At 37.9% G+C, this 13530-nt stretch overlaps 1 protein-coding gene across 1 annotated transcript in view; it reads left to right on the top strand.

Annotated features, from left to right (window-relative positions):
* LOC133542341 (tubulin epsilon chain-like) overlaps positions 1-12665 on the top strand; it is a 40984-nt gene extending 28319 nt beyond the window's left edge. Inside the window, exon 8 of the mRNA XM_061886381.1 lies at positions 12506-12665. Coding sequence (XP_061742365.1) covers positions 12506-12648 — 143 coding nt within the window. The 3' untranslated portion in view covers positions 12649-12665. The remainder of the gene's footprint in view (positions 1-12505) is intronic.
* Positions 12666-13530: the final 865 nt, after the last annotated feature.

Here is a 13530-nt window from a genome sequence, read left to right as displayed (position 1 = left end):
TTCAACTATTTGGAAAAAAAGATATAAAAATAACTAAAAACTTGTTGAAAAATAAAGAATTGAATCAAGTATAAATGCAGATTTCTCCACATAGAAGTAATCATCAACTTAAAGAGCCCTCTTTGGGGATTGTAATAGAGATCCATCTGGATTCATCAACTTACTTCTAAACTTTTCTTCACTAAAAAAAAAATCTTTAACATCAATATTTATGGAACATGTCCACAAAAAATCTAGCTGTCAACACTGAATATTGCATTGTTGTATTTCTTTTCACACTTTATGAACTTACATTCATATTTTGTTGAAGTATTATTCAATAAATATATTTATAAAGGATTTTTGAATTGTTTTGCTATTTTTAGAATATTTTTTAATAATCTCACGTACCCCTTGGCATACCTTCAAGTACCCCAGGGGTACGCGTACCCCCATTTGAGAACCACTGTTGTAAAGGACTCTTTGTAAAGGTCTTTTTAAAGTCGGCTAAGGCAAAAGAGCAGCTTTTGTAATGTTATGTGAGACAAGTAGCACATAACATAACAGAGTAATGTTATGTGCTACTTGTTTGAATAACATATAGTTGAACAATAAAGTAAACACTAAAGTAATAATAATCAAAAATGAATTGTCAAATCATCAAAGATGACACCACAGGGGTTACCTGAGTGTGTGTTTGCGTTAGAATGAGTGTGTGTGCGTGTGTGTGACAATGAGTGTGTGCGAGTGAGTGTAATTCCTGAAGTGGGTGGGAATAGGAGTATAAAGTTAATAATAGAGAGCGTTGACCAATGAGCTCTCCTGGGTACAAATAATAAAAAATAGGTTAATTGTAATTGGATAAAAAACTTTTATTAAATAATTATTTTAACATTACATGGGAAAAGTAACAAAGTCACCCTGAAGCCTCCAACCAGTTTTGCAAATTACATGTCAACCCAACCAGTATTCAAACCCAGCACCCTCCAACCTGAGTCAACAGCCTTAACCACTGGGCTATCCTGGGTCTTGTGGAGAGAATATTTGTTTTCATACACAAATGTAATCGAGGACTCCTGGCTCAGTAAAGTATGATGAGGTAGAACAAAATGCTATGAACAAGAGTGGGTTTGAACCCATTACCGCTCTTTCCAAGTCAGCAGTCTTAACCACTGAGCAACCCTTGGTATTGTGAAGTTTACATTTCTTTCCATACACAAATGTTATCTATGAGCCCTTGCTCAGTAAAGCATGATGAGGTAGAAAGAAATTCCACTAACCAGAGTATGGTTTGAACTCAGTACCTTTCATTCGGAGTTGGCAGTCTTAACCCCTGGTCCATCCTGGATCTGGTGTAGACAAGATTGTATTCCATACACAAATGTATTCGAAGGTCCTGGTTCAGTAAAGTATGTTGATGTGGAACAAACTTCTGTCAACTAGAGTGGGGCTCAAACCCAGTACCTCTCATTCCAAGGTAGTAGTCTTAACCACTGAGCTATCCCTGGTCTTGTGAAGTAGTTGATTTCTTTCCATAGACAAATGTTATCTATGACCGCTGGCTCAGTAAAGCATGATGAGGTCGAAAAAATACCACCAATCAGAGTGGGGTTTCAACCCAGCACCTTACATTCCGAGTTAACAGTCTCAAACCCTGGTCTACCCTGGGTCTTGTTCAGACAAGATTGTGTTCCATACACAAATGTAATCGAGGACTCCTGGCTTAGCAAAATATGTTGGAGGTGGAAAAAAATTATATCAACCTGAGTGGGGTTTGAACCTAGTACCTGGAATTCCAACTCAGTAGTCTAAACTACTGAGCTATCCTTGGTCTTGTGCAGAATGTATTTATTTTCATACACAAATGTCATCTATGACCCCTGGCTCAGTAAAGTAGGATGAGGTAGAAAAAATACCACCAACCAGAATGGGGTTTGAACCCAGTACCTTTCATTCCGAGTTAGCAGTCTTAACCCCTGGTCTATCCAGGAATCGAACTCAGCGTCTCTCAGCACGTGTTACAACAGTGTGGCTTTGTAAAAAAAGAGTGCGGGTACTTTCCTGGCCCGCCTGCAGTCCAGACCTGTCTCCCATAGAAAATGTGTGGCGCATTATGTAGCGTAAAATACGACAGCGGAGACCCCGGACTGTTGAAGGACTGAAGCTCTACATAAAACAAGAATGGGAAAGACTTCCACTTTCAAAGCTTCAACAATTAGTTTTCTCAACTCCCAAACGTTTATTGAGTGTTGTTAAAAGAAAAGGTGATGTAACACAGTGGTGAACATGCCCTTTCCCAACTACTTTGGCACGTGTTGCAACCATGAAATTCTTTGGGCCCCCCGGGCGGGGCGTCCCGCCTTTCTGCCCGTGTGGGGTGTGGTCTCATGCTGGCAAATACAGTACAGACCTTCATACTCAAAGTTCGTACATTCACACGCACATTCACTGTACAAACATACATATACACATACTGTACATATACATTCACTGTACAAACACACATATACACATACTGTACATATACATTCACTGTACAAACATACATATACACATACTGTACATATACATTCACTGTACAAACACACATATACACATACTGTACATATACATTCACTGTACAAACATACATATACACATACTGTACATATACATTCACTGTACAAACACACATATACACATACTGTACATATACATTCACTGTACAAACATACATATACACATACTGTACATATACATTCACTGTACAAACATACATATACACATACTGTACATATACATCCACTGTACAAACACACATATACACATGTACATATACATTCACTGTACAAACATACATATACACATACTGTACATATACATTCACTGTACAAACATACATATACACATACTGTACATATACATCCACTGTACAAACACACATATACACATACTGTACATATACATTCACTGTACAAACACACATACACACATACTGTACATATACATTCACTGTACAAACACACATATACACATATTGTACATATACATTCACTGTACAAACACACATATACACATACTGTACATATACATTCACTGTACAAACACACATATACACATACTGTACATATACATTCACTGTACAAACACACATATACACATATTGTACATATACATTCACTGTACAAACACACATATACACATATTGTACATATACATTCACTGTACAAACACACATATACACATACTGTACATATACATTCACTGTACAAACACACATATACACATACTGTACATATACATTCACTGTACAAACACATATACACATACTGTACATATACATTCACTGTACAAACATACATATACACATACTGTACATATACATTCACTGTACAAACATACATATACACATACTGTACATATACATTCACTGTACAAACACACATATACACATACTGTACAAACACACATATACACATATTGTACATATACATTCACTGTACAAACACACATATACACATATTGTACATATACATTCACTGTACAAACACACATATACACATGCTGTACATATACATTCACTGTACAAACACACATATACACATACTGTACATATACATTCACTGTACAAACACACATATACACATACTGTACATATACATTCACTGTACAAACACACATACACACATATTGTACATATACATTCACTGTACAAACACACATATACACATATTGTACATATACATTCACTGTACAAACACACATATACACATACTGTACATATACATTCACTGTACAAACACACATATACACATACTGTACATATACATTCACTGTACAAACATACATATACACATACTGTACATATACATTCACTGTACAAACATACATATACACATACTGTACATATACATTCACTGTACAAACATACATATACACATACTGTACATATACATTCACTGTACAAACATACATATACACATACTGTACATATACATTCACTGTACAAACATACATATACACATACTGTACATATACATTCACTGTACAAACATACATATACACATACTGTACATATACATTCACTGTACAAACACACATATACACATACTGTACATATACATTCACTGTACAAACATACATATACACATACTGTACATATACATTCACTGTACAAACATACATATACACATACTGTACATATACATTCACTGTACAAACATACTTATACACATATTGTACATATACATTCACTGTACAAACACACATATACACATACTGTACATATACATTCACTGTACAAACACACATATACACATACTGTACATATACATTCACTGTACAAACACACATATACACATATTGTACATATACATTCACTGTACGAACACACATATACACATACTGTACATATACATTCACTGTACAAACACACATATACACATACTGTACATATACATTCACTGTACAAACACACATATACACATACTGTACATATACATTCACTGTACAAACACACATATACACATACTGTACATATACATTCACTGTACAAACATACATATACACATACTGTACATATACATTCACTGTACAAACATACATATACACATACTGTACATATACATTCACTGTACAAACACACATATACACATACTGTACATATACATTCACTGTACAAACACACATATACACATACTGTACATATACATTCAATGTACAAACATACATATACACATACTGTACATATACATTCACTGTACAAACATACATATACACATACTGTACATATACATTCACTGTACAAACATACATATACACATACTGTACATATACATTCACTGTACAAACATACACATACTGTACATATACATTCACTGTACAAACACACATATACACATACTGTACATATACATTCACTGTACAAACATACATATACACATACTGTACATATACATTCACTGTACAAACATACATATACATTCACTGTACAAACATACATATACACATACTGTACATATACATTCACTGTACAAACATACATATACACATACTGTACATATACATTCACTGTACAAACACACATATACATTCACTGTACAAACATACACATACTGTACATATACATTCACTGTACAAACACACATATACACATACTGTACATATACATTCATTGTACAAACACACATATACACATACTGTACATATACATTCACTGTACAAACATACATATACACATACTGTACATATACATTCACTGCACAAACATACATATACACATACTGTACATATACATTCACCGTACAAACACACATATACACATACTGTACATATACATTCACCGTACAAACACACATATACACATACTGTACATATACATTCACCGTACAAACACACATATACACATACTGTACATATACATTCACCGCACAAACATACATATACACATACTGTACATATACATTCACTGCACAAACATACATATACACATACTGTACATATACATTCACTGTACAAACACACATATACACATACTGTACATATATATTCACTGTACAAACACACATATACACATACTGTACATATACATTCACTGTACAAACATACATATACACATACTGTACATATACATTCACTGTACAAACATACATATACACATACTGTACATATACATTCACTGTACAAACACACATATACACATACTGTACATATACATTCACTGTACAAACACACATATACATTCACTGTACAAACATACACATACTGTACATATACATTCACTGTACAAACACACATATACACATACTGTACATATACATTCACCGTACAAACACACATATACACATACTGTACATATACATTCACCGTACAAACACACATATACACATACTGTACATATACATTCACCGTACAAACACACATATACACATACTGTACATATACATTCACTGCACAAACATACATATACACATACTGTACATATACATTCACTGCACAAACATACATATACACATACTGTACATATACATTCACTGTACAAACACACATATACACATACTGTACATATACATTCACTGTACAAACATACATATACACATACTGTACATATACATTCACTGTACAAACATACATATACACATACTGTACATATACATTCACTGTACAAACACACATATACACATACATGTACATATATATTCACTGTACAAACATACATATACACATACTGTACATATACATTCACTGTACAAACATACATATACACATACTGTACATATACATTCACTGTACAAACATACATATACACATACTGTACATATACATTCACTGTACAAACATACATATACACATACATGTACATATATATTCACTGTACAAACACACATATACACATACTGTACATATACATTCACTGTACAAACACACATATACACATACTGTACATATACATTCACTGTACAAACATACATACACACATACTGTACATATACAAGTACATATACATACATACACTCATGGACATAATCATGTTTCATCAAACATATATGAACGTTGTTGCCCTAGGGTAAACTGGGTAACACATGGCACACTGACAGAGCTTAACCTGTTGTTACAATAACAATCTACAAGGTTAATATAGATTGCTTCTCTTTCTTCCCCTCCATTTTTCTGAATTTGTTGGTATCTGTAGTTGTATGTATTGTTGCATTTGAACAACTGTATTGTTGATAATAGAGGTCAATTATTGGTATTGTTCATTATCAATAGTGATATTTCTATTGGTATTTGTATTGCTCCATTTGTAGTGTAAATATGCTCATTGTCATTTCTGTATTATTTATTTTGCTAACTGCTTCTTTGCTATTACTGTTGCCATCATATTTGTACATATCCTATATGCTGATGTTGTTCTATTATTGTTGTTATTGTTGTGTTTGCTGTTGTTGTTGTTGTCTCTCTGTCTAATCCCCCTCTTGTCCCCACAATTTCCCCCTCTGTCTTCCTTTATTTCTCTTTCTATCCCCTCCTGCTCCGGCCCGGCTGCACCAAATATTAATATAAATACATTTAATAAAGTCAAATTCAAATAAGGCAACAAGAGAAGTATCCTACACTTCTCTTTTGTAAAGTAAATCTGAACAGCCGATATGGGCATCTACATCTACTATATGATTTGCCTGAGAAGCTGGACAGGACCAGAAAAACAAAAACAAATACAGGGGTACTGGGTTTGAATTCCATTAGTTTTGATATTTAACTTAGGTTCAAAATTTAGTTCCACCTCAGTTGTAGTTCACTGCGACAGATGTCATGATTCCATTAGTGAATGAGCCAGACTTCACTTACAAAGAGACTCAGACTAGCTCAATGGTTAAGACTGCTGCCTCTCATGCAGTACTACTGGGTTCAAATCCATGACTTGGAAAATCTTATTTTCAGGTTTTTCCTGGATCATATTTCACTGATTATATTTGTATATGAGCGAAACCCACACTATGACGTGTCCCGGGTTAGCTCAATGGTTAAGACTGTTGTCTCTCACACAGTAATCCTGGGTTCAAATCTATAACTTGGGAGATCTTGTTTTTTCACCTGGATCATAGTTGACTGATAACATTTGTATATGAGCGTAAACCAAATCTTAACGTGACCCAGGATAGCTCAATGGTCAACACTGTGGGCTCCGGATACAGAGGTACTGAGTTCAAATCCCATACAGGGACTCAGTAATTTGGCTGTATGGCGTCAAAACGACATACATTGTGGGGTGTTTCTTCTCCCCCACACAGAGTAATGTTATGTGCTACTTGTTTGACTAACATATAGTTCAAAAATTAAGTCAACACTAAAGATAATAATGATCAAAAATAAATCGTCAAAGATGACACCTCAGGGGTTACCTCTGAGTGTGTGTGTGTATGAATGAGTGTGTGTGTGTGTGTATGAATGAGTGTGTGTGTGCGAGTGAGTGTAATTCCTGAGGTGGGTGGGAATAGGAGAAAAAAGTTAATAATGAAGAGCGTTGACCAATGAGCTCTCCTGGGTACAAATAAGAAAAAATAGGTTAATTGCAATTGGATAAAAAAAAAAAAAGTTAATTAAATAATTATTTTAACATTACATGAGAGAAGTGACACAGTCACAATATATGTCAACCTGAAGCCTCCAGCCGGTTTTGCAAATTACATGTCAACCCAACCAGGATTCGAAACCAGCACCCTCAAATCTGAGTCAACAGCCTTAACCACTGGGCTATCCTGGGTGATGAAGAAACTATTTTTTTTGTCATACACGAATGTAATCGAGGACTCCTGACTCAGTAAAGAGATAGAACAAAATACCATCAAACAATGTGGGACTTGAACCCAGTACCTTTTATTCCCAGTCAGCAGTCTTAACCCCTGGTCTATCCTGGATGTACCTTCTATGGTGCCGTGTGACCATGACAATAACACCAGGATGTACCTTCTATGGTGCCGTGTGACCATGACAATAACACCAGGATGTACCTTCTATGGTGCCGTGTGACCATGACAATAACACCAGGATGTACCTTCTATGGTGCCGTGTGACCATGACAATAACACCAGGATGTACCTTCTATGGTGCCTTGTGACCATGACAATAACACCAGGATGTACCTTCTATGGTGCCGTGTGACCATGACAATAACACCAGGATGTACCTTCTATGGTGCCGTGTGACCATGACAATAACACCAGGATGTACCTTCTATGGTGCCTTGTGACCATGACAATAACACCAGGATGTACCTTCTATGGTGCCGTGTGACCATGACAATAACACCAGGATGTACCTTCTATGGTGCCTTGTGACCATGACAATAACACCAGGATGTACCTTCTATGGTGCCTTGTGACCATGACAATAACACCAGGATGTACCTTCTATGGTGCCTTGTGACCATGACAATAACACGAGGATGTACCTTCTATGGTGCCTTGTGACCATGACAATAACACCAGGATGTACCTTCTATGGTGCCGTGTGACCATGACAATAACACCAGGATGTACCTTCTATGGTGCCGTGTGACCATGACAATAACACCAGGATGTACCTTCTATGGTGCCGTGTGACCATGACAATAACACCAGGATGTACCTTCTATGGTGCCTTGTGACCATGACAATAACACCAGGATGTACCTTCTATGGTGCCGTGTGACCATGACAATAACACGAGGATGTACCTTCTATGGTGCCGTGTGACCATGACAATAACACCAGGATGTACCTTCAATGGTGCCTTGTGACCATGACAATAACACCAGGATGTACCTTCTATGGTGCCGTGTGACCATGACAATAACACCAGGATGTACCTTCTATGGTGCCGTGTGACCATGACAATAACACCAGGATGTACCTTCTATGGTGCCGTGTGACCATGACAATAACACCAGGATGTACCTTCTATGGTGCCGTGTGACCATGACAATAACACCAGGATGTACCTTCTATGGTGCCGTGTGACCATGACAATAACACCAGGATGTACCTTCTATGGTGCCGTGTGACCATGACAATAACACCAGGATGTACCTTCTATGGTGCCTTGTGACCATGACAATAACACCAGGATGTACCTTCTATGGTGCCGTGTGACCATGACAATAACACCAGGATGTACCTTCTATGGTGCCGTGTGACCATGACAATAACACCAGGATGTACCTTCTATGGTGCCTTGTGACCATGACAATAACACCAGGATGTACCTTCTATGGTGCCGTGTGACCATGACAATAACACCAGGATGTACCTTCTATGGTGCCGTGTGACCATGACAATAACACCAGGATGTACCTTCTATGGTGCCTTGTGACCATGACAATAACACCAGGATGTACCTTCTATGGTGCCTTGTGACCATGACAATAACACCAGGATGTACCTTCTATGGTGCCGTGTGACCATGACAATAACACGAGGATGTACCTTCTATGGTGCCGTGTGACCATGACAATAACACGAGGATGTACCTTCTATGGTGCCGTGTGACCATGACAATAACACCAGGATGTACCTTCAATGGTGCCTTGTGACCATGACAATAACACCAGGATGTACCTTCTATGGTGCCGTGTGACCATGACAATAACACCAGGATGTACCTTCTATGGTGCCGTGTGACCATGACAATAACACCAGGATGTACCTTCTATGGTGCCGTGTGACCATGACAATAACACCAGGATGTACCTTCTATGGTGCCGTGTGACCATGACAATAACACCAGGATGTACCTTCTATGGTGCCATGTGACCCTGACAATAACACCAGGATGTACCTTCTATGGTGCCGTGTGACCATGACAATAACACCAGGATGTACCTTCTATGGTGCCGTGTGACCATGACAATAACACCAGGATGTACCTTCTATGGTGCCTTGTGACCATGACAATAACACCAGGATGTACCTTCTATGGTGCCTTGTGACCATGACAATAACACCAGGATGTACCTTCTATGGTGCCGTGTGACCATGACAATAACACGAGGATGTACCTTCTATGGTGCCTTGTGACCATGACAATAACACCAGGATGTACCTTCTATGGTGCCGTGTGACCATGACAATAACACCAGGATGTACCTTCTATGGTGCCTTGTGACCATGACAATAACACCAGGATGTACCTTCTATGGTGCCTTGTGACCATGACAATAACACCAGGATGTACCTTCTATGGTGCCTTGTGACCATGACAATAACACCAGGATGTACCTTCTATGGTGCCTTGTGACCATGACAATAACACCAGGATGTACCTTCTATGGTGCCGTGTGACCATGACAATAACACCAGGATGTACCTTCTATGGTGCCTTGTGACCATGACAATAACACCAGGATGTACCTTCTATGGTGCCTTGTGACCATGACAATAACACCAGGATGTACCTTCTATGGTGCCGTGTGACCATGACAATAACACGAGGATGTACCTTCTATGGTGCCTTGTGACCATGACAATAACACCAGGATGTACCTTCTATGGTGCCTTGTGACCATGACAATAACACCAGGATGTACCTTCTATGGTGCCTTGTGACCATGACAATAACACCAGGATGTACCTTCTATGGTGCCGTGTGACCATGACAATAACACCAGGATGTACCTTCTATGGTGCCTTGTGACCATGACAATAACACCAGGATGTACCTTCTATGGTGCCTTGTGACCATGACAATAACACCAGGATGTACCTTCTATGGTGCCGTGTGACCATGACAATAACACCAGGATGTACCTTCTATGGTGCCGTGTGACCATGACAATAACACCAGGATGTACCTTCTATGGTGCCTTGTGACCATGACAATAACACCAGGATGTACCTTCTATGGTGCCTTGTGACCATGACAATAACACCAGGATGTACCTTCTATGGTGCCGTGTGACCATGACAATAACACCAGGATGTACCTTCTATGGTGCCTTGTGACCATGACAATAACACCAGGATGTACCTTCTATGGTGCCGTGTGACCATGACAATAACACCAGGATGTACCTTCTATGGTGCCTTGTGACCATGACAATAACACCAGGATGTACCTTCTATGGTGCCGTGTGACCATGACAATAACACCAGGATGTACCTTCTATGGTGCCTTGTGACCATGACAATAACACCAGGATGTACCTTCTATGGTGCCTTGTGACCATGACAATAACACCAGGATGTACCTTCTATGGTGCCGTGTGACCATGACAATAACACCAGGATGTACCTTCTATGGTGCCGTGTGACCATGACAATAACACCAGGATGTACCTTCTATGGTGCCTTGTGACCATGACAATAACACCAGGATGTACCTTCTATGGTGCCTTGTGACCATGACAATAACACCAGGATGTACCTTCTATGGTGCCGTGTGACCATGACAATAACACCAGGATGTACCTTCTATGGTGCCTTGTGACCATGACAATAACACCAGGATGTACCTTCTATGGTGCCGTGTGACCATGACAATAACACCAGGATGTACCTTCTATGGTGCCTTGTGACCATGACAATAACACCAGGATGTACCTTCTATGGTGCCGTGTGACCATGACAATAACACCAGGATGTACCTTCTATGGTGCCGTGTGACCATGACAATAACACCAGGATGTACCTTCTATGGTGCCTTGTGACCAACGCAGCTTTGCCCTTTAAAAAGTAAACAAAAATAGAGCCGACATCTTAATAAATGTATTTCTTTTATGCAATGTAAAAACATACAAAGTCACACTTGTATAAAAACAAAGAATCATTTAGCAAGTCCATTTCACATTTGTTTTCTAAGGTGCCTTTTTTTTTTAAAGAGAGAAATGAGTCCCAAATACACCTTTGGTGCGTCACAAATAAAACATGTTCAATACAGACAATAATTGTCAAGGCACAAGTCATTCACATATATTTTATATTCAATGTATGATTAGCTTTACGTCAAGTTAGGAAATCCAACACTTAATTCTTGTATTTCTTGAAGATTCTTTTTTGTCCTCCCTGATAAATAGTGAAGATAAGAAGATGTAGTCGACCCTGCTCCAGTGCCAGTGCGGGTGTTGTTGACCTACAACTCTGCTTCTTGGATGAAAGTGTGTGCACACCCTCCCTGGCTGTCAGACGCTCCCTTACAACAAAAACAACATGTCAATAAATCAATAACACAAGCGATACAGTGCATATTTTTCATATCTTGACAAAAAAAACTTTTTGACCTTCTATCATTTCATGAAACTTGGTTCAAATGTGTTTGATTCTTTCTTTACTTTCATATCAGTTGCAAAATCATCAATATAACATGTAATATTATTTTCAACCGGTTATTGTACAATAATGTTGAATATATATTTCCACATATTCTTGAAATAAAGCTTAAGTCCAAAAAACTTAAAAAAAAAAAGAATATTCTTGATTATTCATTAGTGTACACAATATATTCCAAAAATGCACGAGGCAAATACATAAATTGTTACAATTTTGAGTAAAAAGGTGTTTTAATCTGCTGATTAACACAATTATGTTGTCCTTCCATTTGAAAAGCAGCATCATGAGTGAAAGAGTGGACTAGTACTATGTCGCCCCCGTGTGGAGGAGCGAGGAAGCGCACAGCCGGTTAAACCACAAACTGACTTTTCTTTCCTCAACTCAGCAAAATTCTAACTGCTGAAGCTGGCTTGCAACCACGTGACTTCCAGCCACTTTCGGCTGCTCTTTATTGACATTTGGCCATCTTTTGAATGACTGACATGCAAATATCTACCTGATCGTCAACATTTATTATTACTTTTTTTAATGGCATGGAGTAGATTTTTACGCTGTCAGTAAAAATGTTTATTTGAACGATTTAAGCCTCCATGATCACTAAGACGTTACTGCTGGTCTAAACATTCAGCATGAAAGACAAAGTTGGAGCGTCACTAAGTAACATATTTAATTGACACAGTCACTAAGTAACATATTTAATTGACACTGTCACTAAGTAACATATTTAATTGACACAGTCACTAAGTAACATATTTAATTGACACTGTCACTA

The sequence above is a fragment of the Nerophis ophidion genome, linkage group LG24 (assembly GCF_033978795.1).
Source record: "Nerophis ophidion isolate RoL-2023_Sa linkage group LG24, RoL_Noph_v1.0, whole genome shotgun sequence".
Lineage (NCBI taxonomy): Eukaryota > Metazoa > Chordata > Actinopteri > Syngnathiformes > Syngnathidae > Nerophis > Nerophis ophidion.
This window is presented reverse-complemented; position numbering and strand designations above follow the sequence as displayed.